This window comes from Musca autumnalis, unplaced genomic scaffold (genome assembly GCF_047663935.1).
Source record: "Musca autumnalis isolate F117 unplaced genomic scaffold, ASM4766393v1 scaffold_4, whole genome shotgun sequence".
Classification (NCBI taxonomy): domain Eukaryota; kingdom Metazoa; phylum Arthropoda; class Insecta; order Diptera; family Muscidae; genus Musca; species Musca autumnalis.
In genome coordinates, this window is record NW_027411977.1 from 32,331,409 (window position 1) to 32,352,133 (window position 20,725).

Below are 20,725 nucleotides of genomic sequence, written 5' to 3' on the forward strand. Positions count from 1 at the left end.
TCGAGGTTTATTGTCAAATAACAAGGATATTATGAGATAATTATTATATAATAACGAAGTCATTATACTTAATTTACCCCTTGCCGCACATTTTTAATCAAATATATATCAATTATGAGCAAATTTGTACCTATTTAACAAAACCGGTTTAAACCGGTTAACCGGTTTTGAAATTTTTGAAAACCGAAAACCGGTTTTTGAGTAAATTAAAAATTTCGGTTAACCGAAAACCGTTTTGTTTGGAAAAACCGGTTTTTTGGGCACCCTAGTCCCACGATCGGAAAGTGCAACCTTCATGAGGTAACATCCGACAGCGGAATGAGGCTGATCGATTTTGCAGCGGCAAAAAACATAGTAGTGAGCAGTAACAGATTGCCACACCTCGACATACACAAGGTCACGTGGATATCCCCAGATGGGAAAACAAGAAACCAGATTGATCATGTTGTGATAGACGGAAGACACTCGCCCAGTGTGTTAGATGTCCGTTCGATTCGAGGAGCGAAACATCGATTCGGACTATTTCCTTGTAGCAGCAAAGGTACGCACTCGCCTTAAGGTTGCGGCAAATGTGCGATCTAACACAGTACGGAAGGTGGATGTCGAGAAGCTGCAACACAACAGATAGCACAAAGGCAAAGAATAGCGCACTCACTTCAAACTGCCGCAAAATCTGTGCTTGGGTACCAAAAACCACCACCTAAAAATCTATGGTACTATCAGGAGTGCCGTAAGGCTACTAAAGAAAAGAACGCGGCACACAGAGCAACCCTGCATTCAGTAGCAACACGAAGCGCGAAAGAAAAATATCGGGAGAAGAGGAGAAGCGTATTTTCAGAAGAAAAAAGATAGAGCAAGAAAAATGTGAGCGTGAAAAACTCGTGAAGTTCAGGAGTCAGAATGAAGACCACGAATTTTACCAGAGTGTAAAACACCAGACTGAAGTGTATGGTGCAGGCAAATTCTCCTGCAAAGATCATGAAGGGAATCTGGTAACTGATACAGATACCGTACTGAGGATCTTTAAGGAGCATTTCATGAAGCTCTTAGTATCGAATATGGGCGACGAAGAAGATACACCAGAACCAATCGCAAACGACGACGTTGAATGTGTTCCACCTAGCCAAAGCGTGGTCATGACAGCAATTAATCGGCTGAAAAACATTAAAGCAGCAGGAGCTGATGGGCTGCCCGCCGAACTGTTCAAGACCGGTGACGAAATGCTGATAAGGAGTGTGCAGCAGTTAATTACCGAAATTTGGCAGGAAGAGAGCATACCCAACGATTGGAACCTCAGCCTCCTATGTCCCGTACATAAGAAAGGAGGCAAGACGGTGTGTACAAACTACAGAGGCATAAGTCTGCTCCCAATCGCGTATATAGTGCTGTCGAGTGTACTGTGTGAACGTTTAAAACCCATGGTCAATAACATAATTGGGTCATACCAATGCGGTTTTAGAGCTGGAGAATCGACAATTGACCAAATCTGCACACTGCGCCAAATACTGGAGAAGACCCATGAAAGACAGATCGACACATACCACCTGTTCGTCGACTATAAGGCCGTCTTCTACAGCCCAATTCGATCAAATGTGTTTGAAGCCATGTCTGAGTTTGGTATCCCTGCAAAACTTATAAGATGATGCAGGATGACATTGGCTAATACCAGATCAGCTGTTAAAGTAGGAAAGAACCTCTCGAAACCTTTTGAAACAAAACGAGGTTTCATGCAAGGTGACAGCCTATCGTGTGACCTATTTAATATTCTATTGAAAAAGGTCGTACGAGAAGCGAATGTATATACCGATAGAGATAACAAGTAAAAAAGTATCAGTCGGCTTTGCCGACAGAGATATACCCTCAGCCTGTGCAAATTGAAACACTTTTTTCACAAAAAACTTATGTATTTAGGGGGTTTCAAAATTACTCCCATCAAAAGTTATCGTGCGCACAATTTTTCCGAATATTTTTGAACTTTTGTGGGGTAGGAACCTGAAGGAGTGGACCGATATGGCTTATCTACGAACTTAAAGTAAGTTTGGAAACAATATTACGAAGGCCAAATTTTGGCCGGAATCGGCATTTCCGTTCGAGAATTATCTTGCGGTTCCACCCATAAACATGGTGTCATAGGGTTTGTTTTTCAACTTTCAGGCTATTTTTTCAGGAAGTATGGACTTGCCCTTGAGGAAACTTGTACCTTCGTATAGGGGACAGTAAATACAAGATGTTACAACAAAAACCAAAGCGATTCGAGAGCAGGTCCGAAATTTTGTGTGGGAGGTACTCGAAGGAGTTTACCGATTGAATCCATATTGGAACCTCATCTAAGTCTGGTAGAAATTTCATAATGTGCAAAGTATAGACCAAATCGGTTACTCCCTTCAAGAGTTATCGTACGCACAAATTTTCCGAACATTTTCGAACTTTTGTGGGGGAGGTACCGGAAGGAGTGGACCGATATAATCCATCTTTGAACTTGGACTATGTTTGGGCAAAATATTACTAGAGCCAAATTTTGGACCGAATCGGCAGATATGTTCGAGAGTTATCTTGCGCTCCAACGTGAAACGGTGTCATAGGGTTTTTTGTAACTTTCTGGCTATTTTCTTAGGAAGTATGGACTTGCCCCTAATGAAACTTACAGCGTCGTATAGAGGACAGCGAATACTACTGAACTTTTCCGAAATTTTGTGTGGGAGGTACATGAAGGGGTGGATCGATTGAGACCATATTGGAACCTCATCTAAGTTTGGTAGAAATTACACGATGTGCAAAGTATCGACCAAATCGGTTATTGCCTACAAGAGTTATCGTGCGCACAAGTTTTGCGACAATTTTTGAACATTTGTGGGGGAGGTATCTGAAGGAGTGGACCTATATGGCCCATCTTCGAACTTAAATCGAATCTGGACAAAATATTTCGATACCCAAAATTTGAACCGAATCGATTGATCCTTCGAGAGTTATCGTGCGCACCAGCCTGCCAGACAAACTGACGGACGGACATTGCTAGATCTACTCAAAGTTGTCTGTAACGGATATCGTACAAACATACTTGGGGTCTAAAACCATTATTTCGATGAGGCACATTTTTGGTGGTATCAAAGTGTAAATACCCTCTTTAGCCTAAAGGCTGAGGGTATAAAAATATCACTATATACTAGAGTTGTACAATCTAGTTCATATAGAAGATCGGCTCTTCCAGCTCAGCTCTTTTCATTGAACTAGTTCATCAATCTAGTTCATAGTTCACAATCAATTTTTCTTCGAATCAAAATCGTTCAACGGCTCTGAATCGTTCACCGGCTCTGAATTGTTTTGTTTACATTTTCGTTCGCTTGCACATGAATACAACAAAGAGCAAAAAAGAAAATAAATAAACAGCTGCTCCGCAAAGAAAGAATACAAAATGTTGACATTTGTATCAAAACATGCAAAGAAAAGGTAATAATATTTTAATTTGAAGGAATTTCAAATAAAATACAGCTAAATCTTTTCCAGGTAGATCAACAGAATTTATTGAGGTCGTTCCCGCTATATTGAAGAAAACTGGTGTACTCGAGATGTGGTTAATATGTTGGTGAATTCATTGTGAAGTGTGTCAATGCAAATGGATTCCAACGTTGTTCTGTGTCCCATTTTGTTAAAAATGGGTTGAGGGAATATAAAAGGTATGCCAGTGACAAGTGAAAATCGGTATGCCAACTTGAATTAGTACAAGATGACTGCAGCAAGGATTCGAATGCCAAATCGTTTGTTGACATTACCATCAGGACTATGAGTTCCTACATTATCCTTGAGTAAGCTTCCTGTTGCTGACAGAGGGCTTGTAATGTTGTTTACTTTTCAGTCACTGATTTGTGTCAGATAATAAGACTTATGTTAAAAATTGAATAAATAGTGGCATCGACATATTTGGAATATGTTGTGACAAAATTTTCTTTATGTTGTTGGGGAAATAATAATAATTTGTTTATAAAGGGGTTTGACATTTCATATTTGAATAGCTGGAATGACACCACTACCTATTCAATTTGCCCTGGCTAAGATAAAGGCTCGAAATCGTATAATTTTTTAATAATGCAAAATGTAAAGTTTTTTGTAAGCCACTGTATTAAAATAAATTTCATTGTAAAGCTTATGCTTCACACAAAACTATTGATTTTTGAGATGTTAGCTGGTGTTGGAATATGGACTTTTTAAGATAAGTATATTATTGTAATTGGGACTTCAAAGAATACTTATGAGAAAAGTAATAAAGCAAGTCCTGAACGGAACTTTGTTTCGATAAAAGTGGTGTTTCTAATTAAGAAAATAATTTTATAAATTATACTTCAAAGTTTATACTTGATAAGACTTCATTATTCCCAGTTGTATATAAAGAAATAATGTTTCAGATGTGGAATATTTATTTAGTTCTTAAAGAACACGAAGGTACTGTTTTATTTCAGTTATATAAGGGTACAAAAACATAGGTTAAAATAAAAAAATTAAAAATAATTCAGTCATATTTGTATAAAGTACAAAAAAAAAATATTAAATATTATTTTGTAGAGCATCATATGTTATTCTGGTTTACATATTGCTATGTAGGAAAATTAGAGCAGATACTTTCTCCGGTTTAAGGAGAGTTCGCCTATCACTTATGATTAGACCTGTACCAGAAAAAATCCTCTCGCATGGAACCGATGTCGCTGCAATGCAAAGCCTTTTAAGAACATGTGAGTATACGCGAGGATATACATTTTTTCTCTCACTCCACCACTCAAGAGGATCCTTTTTTCGGGCAATATATTCTTCGTTTAAATATTTGTCCAGCTCCCTTATACTGGCTGCAGTGTTATTTTCAGAGTGCACTAATATACTAGTTTCCTGATCAAAATCGTTCCAAAAATCAGATTCCCCCGCAGTTGGTGAAGATTGTTGTTCAGAAGGTTCTGCTTGGTCTCGATCGCAAGGTAGCTCAATAGAGCTTAGTGTCCTTTGTAAATTTGTTAATGCCTTCTCGTAGAGTAAATTGTTCTTGAAACCTCTTCTTTTGAAACGCGGGTCGAGAATCGTGCTTTCAGCATAAAGAGGATTTTTCTCAAGGGATCCAAAGCGTGAATTGAGCTCCTTCGCCATAATCTGTAGCATTGCACATATTTTGGGATTTGTAGAAGTGGTTTTTTCTATGAAGTTTTCCAAAATGTTGCACATAACGGTCACTTTCGACAGAGTTACATGTTTTTCAGCAGATATTTCTTTAGTTATTTCATAAAATGGCTTTAATATCTTGGTAGCTTCATTAATTGTCTCCCATTCATCTAAGTGAGGAAGCATTCTTGGGTGGATTAGGGACAATGTGGTTACAATTGCATCTTTGAGCAATAGTACTCTTTCAATCATCACGAAGGTGGAATTCCAGCGAGTCGGAACTGACTGCTTTAATTTCAATTCCGGAAGACCCATAAGCTTTTGGTTGCTGATTAGCTTTCTCAAATCCTTACTGCTTCTACGGAAATGCTCTACAATGCTTTTCACTTTCCCCAAAGTATCTTTTATTTCTTTTAGAGAAGCTTCAACAATTAAATTCAGGGTATGTGCAAAACATCCAATGCTTTTCCACTCTCCTAGGCGAATTGCTGCTTGAATATTGCTTGCATTGTCGCTTACAACTGCCACAATTTTGTTTACTATTTCAAAATCTCTTATAACGGTCTTCAAAAAGGTTTTTAAATTTTCACCAGTGTGGTCTTGAGAAAACTCCTCGCAGGACAATAAGCGCGATTTCAAAATGCAATTCTCACTAATGAAGTGGGCGGTCACAGCCATATAGCTAGCATTTGTCTTTGACGTCCATCCATCGGTAGTGAGACATATTGCCGATGCCGATCGTACTTCCTCCTTAATGGTTTCCAAAAGTTCGGTATACACCTTTGGTAACAAGTTTTTTGATAAAGTATGCCTTGCTGGTAAAGAATATCCGGGACAATTGGACACTAAGTGTATTAGTTTTTTAAACTCCGGCTCTTCGACTATTTTTAGCGCATGGTGTCCTTTAGCAACCATTTTCAAAACTTGTTTGTCGATTTCCTCCACTTTGCGAACAGACACAGGTCTCCGGATGTACTGCGTTATATGTTGCTGTTGACTTCTAACTTGTAAACTTGTTGATGGCAAATCTTTCTGCAAACCAGATTCAATGTTTGTTGTTTCCACAGCTTCAGCAGATGAGCATGCCTCTTGCCTTTGAGGTATCAATGGAATAAGGGGATGTTTTATCTTCATGTGCCGGTTGAGATTGCCATGAGACCCTCCGGCAATGCTCAACGATGTTTGACAATAGTTGCAAGTGGCTCTTTGGAAACCAGCTTCCTTGAAGTGTAGCCAAACTGAGCTGGTTTTTGTTTTTGAAGACATATTTTTTAATTTGATGTACACTCGGTATGAAATAACGCTCAAAAAACTGTTTTTAACTGATTCATCATTACAAGGCTGACGCATTTGACTTAACTAAATGGAAACGCACAATTTTTCACATGCAAAACGCCGCCATTACTGAGTTGCTTTGTCAGCCGTTCTCATTTAGGTAATGGTAACAGTTTACACGACGTATGTAGTACTGAACTACATCACACTACAAACAGAATTGGTAATCGTTCATCAACCAAACATAGTTCATTGAACTATAATGAACTATATTGACTGACCTAGTTCATACGCTCTTTTCAATGAATCGTTCATCTGAACTAGTTCGTTCATGAACTATACAACTCTACTATATACAATAAGGATATAATGTTACTGGCCTACGCAGACGATATTGATATAATAGGTCGATCAACTCGATCCGTAACAGCCATCTTTGCGAAAATTGAAAAAGAGTCTGCCAAAGTGGGTTTGGCAGTCAACGGCGATAAGACAAAGTTTATGGTATCAACACGCAAGACGTCCAGTAGACTCGGACCAACTGTGGATGTTCAGAACTACAATTTTTAGGTAGTAAATGACATTATTTACCTCGGCGCCACCATAAATGAAATGAACAACATCAGTATCAAAAGAAGAATAATATTGGCCAACAGATGCTACTTTGGTCTAAATAAACAGTTTAAAGGTAAAAACACCTCTCGTCAAACAAAACTTACACTCTACCAGACACTGATACTACCCGTACTTATGTATGGATCTGAAGCATGGGTACTTGCGAAAGCAAATGAGGCAGAACTTGGTGTATTTGAGAGAAAAATTCTTCGAAAAATGTATGGACCAATATGTGTTGACGATGAATACCGAAGTCGTATGAACCACGAGCTATACCAGCCGAACGACATCGATATAGTAAAACGTATCGAACTACAAGGATTGCGTTGCCTTGGCCATGTCAGCAGGATGGATAAAGATGCCCCCGCCAAAAAGGCATTTGAATACGAGCCACTCGACGGTATACACTCCAAGGGAAGGCCAAAACTCCGATGGAAAGACCAAGTTGAAGAAGATATCACAGAACATGGCATCCAAAATTGGAGAAGTAAAGCAAAAGATCGGTGCGTTTGGAAATCTATTCCTAGTACGGCTTATGGAACAAGACGTTCTATTTAATATAAAAGCCATCTAAGTAAGTAAGTAGGCAAAAATACCCTTCAGCGTATTTTTAGCGACCGACATTTCCGAAGTATTTCAGACAAACCGTTTGTACTCACAAATAAAAAACTGTTTGTTTTTTTGGGTCAATCTAATGTGCACATATGTCGTATCTTGTACCTGATATTGTACTAAATTATCTTTAGGGCGGTGATGCTCAAAATATTTTGTGCATTAGTCTCTCTGAGCGAGACTTTCCTTTGTTAAACAACGACAGATGAGAATAAAAAGAAAATATGTTGTTGTTGCAGTCACGTTAACGTATATGGATGATCTTGGCTGCTTTAGGGATACTTCCTCATCCTCATACCACGCATTCATCCAACTTCTTTCTTGCCCCAACTTCAACGTCTCTGTCTCGAAAATTTCAATTAATGTTCTCACTGCACCGACTTAATAAAAATGCACAAAATAATAATAGTAATGACTTGAAATGCTTTTAAGATAGTGTCCATTTGTTACAAAATCAAACAAACAATGCAAGAAGAAAAAAAATCGAAACGAAACCCAACCAAGTGTGACCAAGACCAAGTAGTAGACAAACATAGCAAACACATGTCTTTTGTTACAATCTTAGATTGAATTTAAACTTTAAATTAAATACGAAAGAAAACAAGTAAGAACAGACTATAGTCGGACGGGGCCGACCATGTGATACCCTATACCACTATCCCTGTGCACTAGCTTTCCGGGCTAGCTGTTATAAGATGTGCATTAGAAATTTTACCAATTTTCACACAAAAGTTTTGATCAATTTAACCCGCTAAATATTATCCGATCATACCGTTGACTTGCACGCTACTTCTTCATCTCAAACCAAAACTACGTTTAAAATTTCGCGCCGATCGGACTATTATTGCGACCTACAGAGCGGCTACAAAATCGAGCAAAAATTTTGTTTTTGGTCCATTTCATCCCTTTAACATTTCACGATCATCGCCAAAAACTAATCAGTTCTATTCTGGTCCAAACCCGACCTCCATACTAAATTTCGTGACAATCGGTCCATAATTGCGGCCTCTAGCTTGATTACAATTTTTAATGGACGGACAGACGGACGGACGGACGGACGGACACACATCGCTAAATCGCTTTATCTCGTCGAGATATGAAGTTTGGTATACCACATGAGGGGTCTACGACGAATATTTCGCGGCGTTACATGAATTTTTGGGAAAACAAACTTATTATACCCTTTTCCACATTGTGGTATAGGGTATAAAAACACAAAATACATACCATTAGCATTTGCTGATTTTATTCTGCAATGAGAAAAACAAATACACGAAATTAGTATACCAAATAAATTATTTCTTTTAATTGTGCTTAGGAAAAAGCAACAACAACGCCATTAATAATGGCAATAACATTTAATCGTAAATTTCCATTTCCGTTCCCATAAATTTTAGCAATTCGATCGATACTACTTTTTCTAATGGTGCCATCTTCATTGTTCGGTCGGTTTACAATGCTTATGTTGCCGATACACACACGTTCTTAACGGTTTGTTGGTCAGTCAACGGGACAGGAAGATTGTTACTTTTTTTTGGAAAGCCTTGTAAAGCTTTCATGAATAATTTAAGTTCTCCTTGGTTTATGGGGCAAGGTAATTGCTTTCTATTTACCACTCGACTACAAAACACACATTGCAAATAATTACCACCATTAAGTGTGGAGAAGTTGCGATTGTAGTTTTTCTGATTTTTCTTACATTCAAAATGATGAAAGAAACATAAGCGTTTTATTCCGAAGAGATCAAAAATAGTGACCATGGAACAGGAACATTTTTCAAAATTCTATTTAATTTAAAAAAAAGTAATCTTACCCTGCAAAGATTTAAAAAAGAAATTGATCTTTACGCGATTGAAAATGTTTACAGGGTCGGAATTGTTGCTCAAAAGATTACATTTAGTCGAAATTTAATAATCCCATATCTACCAATTTTTTTCATAGCCGCATATATTTATGGAAACGGAAGTACTAACTTGCAGTACAAACAATTAAATATGTATGTATATCTACTTACCTTCTACATCTTAGAACTACAACCATAACAATAGCACCTATTAGAGCTGATAGAATTGAGACTACAATCAATGTAAATGCCCAGCCAATTTCTCCGGATGCATCTGTAACAAAAAGAAGAAGTAAAACAAAAAATTAAGAAATAAACATAAAATTAGCATTTGATATAAATACATATTGTTCGGATATAAATTGTATTCCAACTATGAATTTATTTAATAGAATTGTTATGTTAATACGATTTAAATTTTTTATATGCAACATAAGATGAAAAAAAAACACACACACAGATAACATATGCATTTAAATCGATACTCTATTGTTTCCATTTCCCAACAAAAAACCGAAACGAAACAAAGAAAAAATAAAAAATGTAATAAAATCACAACATCGTTTTTCTAACGTTTATCCAGCAAATGGCACTGCAAGCAAATCGAATGACATAAAAATTGAAAGTTATGGCAGTTATAAGTGCTTACATTTGAATCAAAAAAAAAAAAAAAAAAATCGAAAAAAGAGAACAAAAGAAACTTTAGATTTCTAAAACATAGATTAGTGGCTTGTAATTTCAGTTTCTTCTTTTACAATTTTAGATCCCATAGAGGGCTCAAAAAATTATATAGAAATCTTTAGAGCCCATGGAGGGCTCAAAAAAATTCTATAGAAATCTTAAGAGCCCAAGGAGGGCTCAAAAATGTTCTATAGAAATCTTTAGAGCCCATGTAGGGCTCAAAAAATTTCTATAGAAATCTTTAGAGCCCATAGAGGACTCAAAAAATGTCTATAGAAAACTTTAGAGCCCATGGAGGTCTCAAAAAATTGCTATACAAATTTTTAGGGCCCATGAAGTTCTCAAAAAAAGTCTATAAAAATCTTTAGAGCCCATGGAGGGCTCAAAAAATTTCTATAAAAATCCTTAGAGTCCATGGAGGTCTCAAAAAATTTCTGTAGAAATCTTTAGAGCCCATGGAGGGCTCAAAAAATTTCTATAGAAATCTTTAGAGCCCATTGATGCCTCAAAAAATTTCTATATAAATCTTTAGAGCCCATTGATGGCTCAAAAAATTTCTATAGAAATCATTAGGACCCATGGAGGGTTCAAAAAATTTCAATAGAAATCCAAAAATTTGTAAAGAAATCGTAAGAGTCCATGGAAGGCTCAAAACAATTTTATAGAGATCTTTATAGCACATTAAGGGCTTAAAAAAGTATATTTAAATCATTAGAGCCCAGGGTGTCCTTAACAAGTTTCTATAGAAATCTATAGAAGAGTAGAAGGTATTCTTATAGATGACCAAAGGCTCTTCTCATGGAGGACCAGAGGGTCTTCTTACAGAAAACATTAAAGTCTTCTTATAGAAGACCAGAGGGTATTATAGAAGAGCAAAAGCTCTTTTTATGGAACACCACAAGGTCTTCTTAGAGAAGAGCAGAAGGTCTTCTTATAGAAGACCTGGACGACTTCATATAGAAGACCAGAAGGTCTTCTTATAGAAGACCAGTAGGTTCAGACCAGAACGTCTTCGTTTAGAAGACCAGAAGGTCTTCTTATAGAAGACCAGAAGGTCTTCTTATAGAAGACCAGAAGGTCTTCTTATAGAAGACCAGAAGGTCTTCTTATAGAAGACCAGAAGGTCTTTTTATAGAAGACCATAACGTCTTCTTATAAAAGAACAGAACATCCTCTTATAGAAGACCAGAAGGTCTTCTTATAGAAGACCAGAAGGTCTCCTTTTAGAAGACCAGAAGGTCTGCTTATAGAAGACTAGAACGACTTCTTACAGAAGACCACAAGGTCTTCTTATAGAAGTCTAGAAGGTCTTCTTATATAAGACCAGAACGTCTTCTTATAGAAGAATAGAACATCTTCTTATAGAAGAACAGAACATCTTCTTATAGAAGAGCAGTACGTCTTCGTATAGAAGACCAGAAGGTCTTCTTATAGAAGAACAGAACATCTTCTTATAGAAGACTAGAAGGTCTTCTTATAGAAGACCAGAAGGTCTCCCTTTAGAAGACCAGAAAGTCTTTTTATAGAAGACCAGAAGGTCTTCTTATAGAAGACCAGAAGGTCTTCTTATAGAAGACCAGAAGGTCTCCTTTTAGAAGACCAGAAGGTCTTCTTATAGAAGGCCAGATGGTCTTCCTCTAGAAAACCAGAAGGTCTTTTTATAGAAGACCATAACGTCTTCTTATAAAAGAACAGAACATCTTCTTATAGAAGACCAGAAGGTCTTCTTATAGAAGACCAGAAGGTCTTCTTATAGAAGACCGGAAGGTCTTCTTATAGAAGACCGGAAGGTCTCCTTTTAGAAGACCAGAAGGACTGCTTATAGAAGGCTAGAAGGACTTCTTATAGAAGACCAGAAGGTCTTCTTATAGAAGACCAGAACGCCTTCTTATAGAAGAACAGAACATCTTCTTATAGAAGAGCAGTACGTCTTCGTATAGAAGACCAGAAGGTCTTCTTATAGAAGACCAGAAGGTCTTCTTATAGAAGACCAGAAGGTCTTCTTATAGAAGACCAGAAGGTCTTCTTATAGAAGACCAGAAGGTCTCCCTTTAGAAGACCAAAAAAGTCTTCTTATAGAAGACCAGAAGGTCTTCTTATAGAAGACCAGAAGGTCTTCTTATAGATGATCAGAAAGTCTCCGTTTAGAAGACCAGAAAGTCTTCTTATAGAAGACCAGAAGGTCTTCCTCTAGAAGACCAGAAGGTCTTCTTATAGAAGACCAGAAGGTCTTCTTATAAAAGACCAGAAGGTCTTCTTATAGAAGACCAGGAGGTCATCTTATAGAAGACCAGGAGGTCTTCTTATAGAAGACCAGGAGGTCTTCTTATAGAAGACCAGAAGGTCTTCTTATAGAAGACCAGAAGGTGTTCTTATAGAAGACCAGAAGATCTTCTTATAGAAGAGCAGAAGGTCTTCTTATAGAAGACCAGAATGTCTTCTTATAGAAGACCAGAACATCTTCTTATAGAAGACCAAAGGTCTTCTTATGGAAGACTAGAAGGTCTTCTTATAGTAGACCAGAAGGTCTTCTTATAGAAAACCAGAAGGTGTTCTTATAGAAGACCAGAAGGTCTTCTTATAGAAGACCAGAAGGTCTTCTTATAGAAGACCAGAATGTCTTCTTAAAGAAGAAAAGAAGGTCTTCTTATAGAAGACCAGAACATCTTCTTATAGAAGACCAAAGGTCTTCTTATGGAAGACTAGAAGGTCTTCTTATAGTAGACCAGAAGGTCTTCTTATAGAAGACAAGAAGATCATCTTATAGAAGACCAGAAGGTGTTCTTATAGAAGACCAGAAGGTCTTCTTATAGAAGACAAGAACGTCTTCTTATAGAAGACAAGAACGTCTTCTTATAGAAGACAAGAACGTCTTCTTATAGAAGACCAGAACGTCTTCTGATAGAAGACCAGAAGGTCTTCTTATAGAATACCAGAAAGTCTTTTTATAGAATACCAGAAGGTATTCTTATCGAAGACCAGAAGGTCTTCTTATAGAATACCAGAAGGTCTTTTTATAGAATACCAGAAGGTCTTCTTATAGAAGACCAGAAGGTCTTTTTATAGAAGACCAGAAGGTCTCCTTTGAGGACACCAGAAGGCCTCCTTTTTGAAGACCAGAAGGTCTTCTTATGGAAGACCAGAAGGACTTCTTATGGAAGACCAGAAGGTTTTCTTATGGAAGACCAGAAGGTCTTCTTATAGAAGACCCGGACGTCTTCCTATCGAAGACCAGAAGGTCTTCTTATCGAAGACCAGAAGGTATTCTTATAGAAGACCAGAAAGTCTTCTTATAGAAGACCAGAACGTCTTTTTATAGAAGACCAGAAGGTCTTCTTATAGATGACCAGAACGTCATCTTATAGAAGCCCAGCAGTTCCACCATACCAGAAAGTTTTCTCATGGAAGACCAGAAGGTCTTCTTATGGAAGACCAGAAGGTCTTCTTATAGAAGACCAGAACATCTTCTTATAGAAGACCAGAACGTCTTCTTATAGAAGACCAGATGGTCTTCATATAGAAAACCATACGATTTTCTTTTCGAAGACAAGAAGGTCTTCTTATATAAAACCAGAAGATCTTATGGAGGACCAAAAGGTCCTTTTATGGATAACCAGAAGGTCATCTATAGAAGGTAATGGAAGACCAGAAGGTCTTCTTATAGAAGACCCCAAGGTCTTCTTATAAAAGACCCCAAGGTCGTCTTATAGAAGACCCCAAGGCCTTCTTATAGAAGGCCCCAAGGTCTTCATATAGAAGACCCCCAAGGTCTTCTTATAGAAGGCCCCCAAGGTCTTCTTATAGAAGACTCCAAGGTCTTCTTTTAGAATACCCAAAGCCTCCATATAGAAGATCTGGTTATCCCTCTTATAGAAGACCAGAAGGTCTTCGTATAGAAGACCCGAAGTAAGGCCAGAAAGTCCTTCTTATAGAAGATCACAAGGTCTTCTTATAGAAGTTCTTCTTATGCAAGGACACAGGTATTCCTACAGAATACCAGAAGCTTTTCTTATTGAAGACCAGAAAGTGTACTCTTTTGGAAGACCAAAATGTCTTTTTATAGTAGACTAAAAGGGCTTCTTATAGAAGCCCTAAAATCTTGTTATAGAAGACGAAAATGTTATCTTCTAGAAGATCCGAAGGTATTTTTATAGAGGATGAGAAGGTCTTCTTAGAAGACGATAAAGTCTTTTTTATAGAAGACAAGAAAGTATTTTTATAGAAGATAAGAAGGTCTTCTTTTAGAAGACCAGAACGCCATCTTATGGAAGCCCAGTAGTTTCACCATACCAGAACGTCTTCTTTTAGAAGACCTGAAGGACTTTCTATAAAAGGCAAGAAGGTCTCCTAATAGAAGGCTGAAAGAGTCTTCTTATAAATGACAATAAAGTCATATAAAGGACCCAAAAGTCTTCTTATAGAAGATCAGAAGGTTATCTTATAAAAGACCTAAAGTCTTCTCTTCATTGTCCCACCGCAAATTCTTTTCTTGTAATTTTGGAAAATTTGAATTTTCTTACACACTGATAATGAATATTGTAGCCAAACCTACATATTTTGAAATTTTGCAACTAAAAATGATGACTTGTCATTTTTTGTTTGTTTTTTAATTTCTCCCCCATTCTGTAAGTGTAGCAGTGCAACAGGTGCTGCTTTAAATTAACGCTTTCATACCAAAATTTTGTATTGTCATTTTAGGAATTTTGTAGCTTAAAAATTATCTACAAATGTTGAAATATGAATATAATTGTAGTAAGCCATCATTATCCCAGCGATTTTTGTGTGTCTGGTATTGTTTTGGCCCTGGGATGGATCAACAACACGAATTATCAATTCCTACCTTTTGTGTGTGAGTGTGTGTGCGGCATGATGGTTTCAGCATATAATTATTTGAGGTTTTTATTCAAATTGCAACAAAATGAAATAAATAATTTAAGCCCGTTTTAGTTCAGTGCTCTGCCGATATTGTTTTGTTGTTGCTTTATGGGTTTTATTGTTCAAAACTAATTGCTTGAATTAAATTTTTGAGTTCATTTGCAACTCAGCTGCTGCACACAAAAGCTAAAACTCATTATACGAATATTAGTGTATAATTAACAGCAAATAACACAGAGAAATAACTATTTTACTGTTCGTTATGTTTTGGAATTTTTGTGCCAAGTCATCATTGAAAATGGAGTGAATGAATGGAAGGAATGACTGACTGGTGGGTTCTGGGTGGCGTTGAGTGAATAAAAAAGAAGAGGGAAGAATATTATGCGTAACTATTTTTCGAGCTGCAAGAAACGTTTTGTAGTTTTTTTTCTCATTGTTCTTGTTTTTTTATTATTGTGAGGGAAGAAGGAACCCCCGCTTTTGAGTTGTGGGAAAAAACGGTGTATTCTTTGAGTTGTTCATTGTTGAGCGAATGTTTGCCAAATCATTGTGTAAATGAGGAAATATTCATTCAACGAGGGTGAAATTTGGATACTTTAAGTTATGGGTGTATTTTAAAATATAAAACTTTTTTGCTACGTTTACATAAAATGATTAAAAAATATACATATTTTTTCGTTTTTAACAAAAATTGTATATAATATTATTATACAATAAATAAATAAATAAATAAATAAATAAATAAATAAATAAATAAATAAATAAATAAATAAATAAATAAATAAATAAATAAATAAATAAATAAATAAATAAATAAATAAATAAATAAATAAATAAATAAAATAAAATAAAATAAAATAAAATAAAATAAAATAAAATAAAATAAAATAAAATAAAATAAAATAAAATAAAATAAAATAAAATAAAATAAAATAAAATAAAATAAAATAAAATAAAATAAAATAAAATAAAATAAAATAAAATAAAATAAAATAAAATAAAATAAAATAAAATAAAATAAAATAAAATAAAATAAAATAAAATAAAATAAAATAAAATAAAATAAAATAAAATAAAATAAAATAAAATAAAATAAAATAAAATAAAATAAAATAAAATAAAATAAAATAAAATAAAATAAAATAAAATAAAATAAAATAAAATAAAATAAAATAAAATAAAATAAAATAAAATAAAATAAAATAAAATAAAATAAAATAAAATAAAATAAAATAAAATAAAATAAAATAAAATAAAATAAAATAAAATAAAATAAAATAAAATAAAATAAAATAAAATAAAATAAAATAAAATAAAATAAAATAAAATAAAATAAAATAAAATAAAATAAAATAAAATAAAATAAAATAAAATAAAATAAAATAAAATAAAATAAAATAAAATAAAATAAAATAAAATAAAATAAAATAAAATAAAATAAAATAAAATAAAATAAAATAAAATAAAATAAAATAAAATAAAATAAAATAAAATAAATGAATAAAATAAAATAAGATAAAAAATAAAAATAAAGTAAAACAAAACAAAATACAATAAAATAAAATAGAATAGCATAAAATAAATAAATAATAATAAAATAACAAATAAATAAATTAAAAAATAATAAAATAAATAAAAAATAAATAAATATATAAGTAAAATAAAATAAAAATAAAAGAATAAGTAAATAAATTAATATAAAAATAAATTCATATCACGATTTATCATTTCTTGCTCATACATATATTTAAACCGGAAATGTATTTAAACATTTAAAACATCATCAACAAAAAATCGGTTATGAAAAATTGCCAAAAAGAATAATGGGCTTCCTGATAGCTTCGGTTAGAAAGCCAACATAAATCTAATTCAAGATTCTCATGATTCATATAACTTGTTAAATATGCATTTCCCATGTGTATGTATGTTCATGAGCATATACATACATATGTACATACATATGTAGCTCCTACATACACATATATATTAGCTATTGTCTAGTAGCTTTGCAGGAACTTTATGTGAATCCTTTGCAATGTTTTTGTTCTATTGACTCTTGCTTTCCATACACATACATTAGGGTGGGGCAATTTGAACATCATAAGGGGCGCTTCGCGTTTCTGATTCTGAGCAAGGAAGTCAACTATGTCTACGGTGAAAATCGAGCTTCCTCAGTTTTACTTGCAGTTTTTTTCCCTTTTTTTTGGAAAATTTGGAAATTTTTTTAGCTCATATTTTGAAATGTTGCCTTATTTTCTAAAGTAATGTTGTGGCTATTGCCTACAATTTCTCTGAACATATTACTTACAAAATTTTCGTTTTCATTGCCAAAAGTCGAGAATCCAAATTTTTTGTCACGATTTTTGGATATTTTGGCCCATACTAAGACAAAAACTGTAGCCAAGACAATAGTTAAGAACTCTCTAGAACGTCACAAAAGCATTGGAACGCTTCTTCTGACAGTTTTGGTCTTGTGAAAGTGCAAATTTTCGTAATTAATGTTTTCACGGAAAAATTTTACTTTTACAAGACCAAACCTGCCTGAAGGAGCGTTCCAATGCTTTTGCAATGTAATGAAGAGTTCTTAACTATTGTCTTGGCTACAATTTTTGTGTTAGGATTAGATCGAACAATTCAATGGTTTGGCTGTTATAGAACAAAATATCAAAAAAAAAAACCTGACAAAAATTGTGCAGTTTTTGCATTAAGATTTTTTTCCTTCCATATTAATCGCCTCACCCTAACATACATACATATGTACATATGTGAGTATGTATGCACATATATAATTGCAATCGAGTGTAAAATTATCTATCGATAATAAAACATTTTGTCTCTCAGCGTCATTCGTAGTTCAATTGGCAGTTCAGTTACAAGTCGTAATGTGTTGGTTGTCTTCAACAGCATTGGCAAGGATATTTTCTTGCCGAGATGGTGCCTGCTGTTCTTTGGTCTAAGACTGCAAAGGAAAGATTCGTCGTTTTTGTTTGTCTTTTACCTCACCGGGTGCAGAAATCCGCATTAACTTACAAATGAAAACACTTGGCATTGTCACCAATTTTAAGGCTGTAAACATAAGGAGGGAGGGTATATTAGGTTTGTCATTTTGTAAAGGTAAGGTCACATTAGACAAATATTTGCTCCAGCGACGGGCAGTGCGCGCTTACTGAGAGCAAGTAAGCGTAAATAATGCATTGACATTTATTCTCACTTGCTCTCAGCAAGTACACATTGCCGGTCGCTGGAGTAAATATTTGCCTAATGTGACCTTACCGTTAGAAGTAGTGCTAGAAGATCTTCTATGTATTATGTATAGAAGGCCATCGTAATTGGCATCCTACGTATAGAAAACCTCGTTAGACAGCCTTTATCCGGTAGACTCCAGTAAGACACATTTGGAAGGTCTTCTATGTAAAATAGACTCATTTAGGGGGAAAAGACACACTTAGGTATAGACACTCTTGGGCTATGTATAAAAGACATCATTAGTATACAGAAGGACATATCCTCTAAGTATAGAAGATACCTTATAGAGGTCTTCAGTCTGTTGAAGACTGCTTTATAGCGTATACAAAAACAAGTTTATATATAGGAGACCCCTTTAAGAAGTCTTCTATGTATAGTATAGTCCTTTTGACGGCCTTCTATAAATAGAAGAGTCCCTTAGGAGGTCTTCTTTATACAGAAGAGCCCTTTTGGAGATCTACTGTGTATAAAGACCTTTAGAAGGGCCCAGAAGAGCCCATTAGGTAGTAATTTGTGTACAGAAGAATCCTCAAGGAGGTATTATTTGTACAGAAGATCCCTTTAGGAGATGTTCTACGTATAGGAGAGCTCTATAGGAGGTCTTCTAAGCGCAGAAGACCCTCGTTAAGGCCTTCTAAGTAGAGAACACAAACGTTAAGATATTCTTTGTATCGAAGAGCCCTTAAAGAAGTCTTTTATGTGTAGGAGAGGCGTTTAGGAGGCCATCAATGTATAGAAAACCCCGAAAAATGCGTATATGTAAAGAAGAAGCCCTGTGGGAATTGTTCTATGTATAGAGGAGCACTCTAGGATGCCTACTATCTATAGAAGAACACTCAAGGATACCTTCGATCTATAGAATGACCCTTAAGGAGGTCTTTTATCTACGAAGGAACCCTTGAGAAGATCTTCTATATATAGAAGAAACCTTGAGCAGGTATTCTATGTAAAGAAGACCCCTTAGCAGATCTTCGATGTATAGATGATGATCCCTTTAGTAGATTTTCGATGTGTAGAAGACCCTTTTACCAGGTCAAGGCAGGTAAAGCCCTTTAGGGCGTCTTCTATGTATTGAAGAGCCCTTTAGGAGATTATCAATGTACAGAAGATTTCTTTCGGAAGTCTTCTATATATAGAAGACTCCTTTAGGAGATCTGCTAAGTTCAGAAGACCCTAGTTAAGATCTTCTTTGTATCGAAAGGCCCTTAAGTGCAGACGAGGCTGATAGATGGTCCTCTGTGTATAGAAAAATCCCTGAAGAAGGCTTATATATACAAGAAGACCGGGTGACGTAGGGGATGAGAGATATCAAGGAACGGTCCTGACCGGCTTTAACATGGCAAAGTCCAGGATTTATCTTGGTCCTTCTCTCATCTCAAGTGGACACTGACCTTCCCGTGGTGTCACCTGAGGAGCTGCCTTTAACATCCGTTAAAAGCAGTGAGCTAACATGTGCCGGGCGTTCACCCATAAGAACGTTAAAAACTTGGATTTGGGCACAGGGTTAGTAACCCTTCCCTAGAAAAAGCAGCCTACTATGAAAAAACAAAACAAAAGAAAAGAAAAACAAATCCCTCTAAAGTTGACGACCCCCGCAAACGTTTTAAGGACAATGATCTGCGAATCTGCACCTGGAATGTTCGCACACTTTATAGAGAAGGTGCAGTTTACGCATTGGCAGATGTACTTGAAAAGTACAAGGCCGACATTACTGCCATACAGGAAATACGATGGAACAGGAAAGGCGTCACATCAACACCTAAAGGCGACGCATAGCTGCCATGACATAAAGCATGAGTTTGGTTGCGGATTTGTAGTTGGTCGGAGGTTAAAACACCTGGTCTCCAGCTTCACACCCGTGAATGAAGGACTTGCTACAATTCGAATAAAAGCAAAATTCTTCAACATCAGCTTTATTTGGGCTCATGCTCACACTGAAGGCAAGGAAGAACAGAGCAAAGATATAGTTTATGAGCGCTTAGAAGATACATATGACCGTTGTCCTGCCCAATGACATTAAAACAAGTAAAAAAGAATCAGTCGGCTTTGCCGACAGAGATATACCCTCAGCCTGTGTATATTGAAACAATTTTTTCCCAAAATACGTATGTATTTAGGGGGTTTTAAAAATTTTGGGCATTTGAACCGACAAAAATGTTGATTAGGATTAAAGATCAAAAGTTTTGCGGAGGAGATACTAAAAGGAATGGATCGACATTGACCATTATGGAAGTGGATCTCCAGCCACTTCATATGGTGCCATAGAGGGTTGTTACACCCTTCGGGGTGTTTGCTGAAGAAGTATGGACTTGCCCCTGAAAAAACTTTTACCATCGAATGCAAATTGCTTCAACAAAAATCAAAGTGATTCCATAGCAGGTCATAAAGTGAACTTATCCGAAATTTTGTGTGGGAGGTACCGGATGGAGTGGACAAATA

General features: G+C 35.5%; 1 protein-coding gene across 1 annotated transcript in view; it reads right to left on the reverse strand.

The window, feature by feature from the left end:
- The window catches only part of LOC141401999 (uncharacterized), a 211,214-nt gene that overhangs the window by 2,629 nt on the left and 187,860 nt on the right, over nt 1-20,725 (reverse strand). Inside the window, exons 2-4 of the mRNA XM_073982602.1 lie at nt 9,656-9,758; nt 8,869-8,891; nt 5,793-6,377 (exon numbers count right to left, since the gene is read on the reverse strand). Of these exons, the coding sequence (XP_073838703.1) occupies nt 5,793-6,377; nt 8,869-8,891; nt 9,656-9,758 (711 nt within the window). The remainder of the gene's footprint in view (nt 1-5,792; nt 6,378-8,868; nt 8,892-9,655; nt 9,759-20,725) is intronic.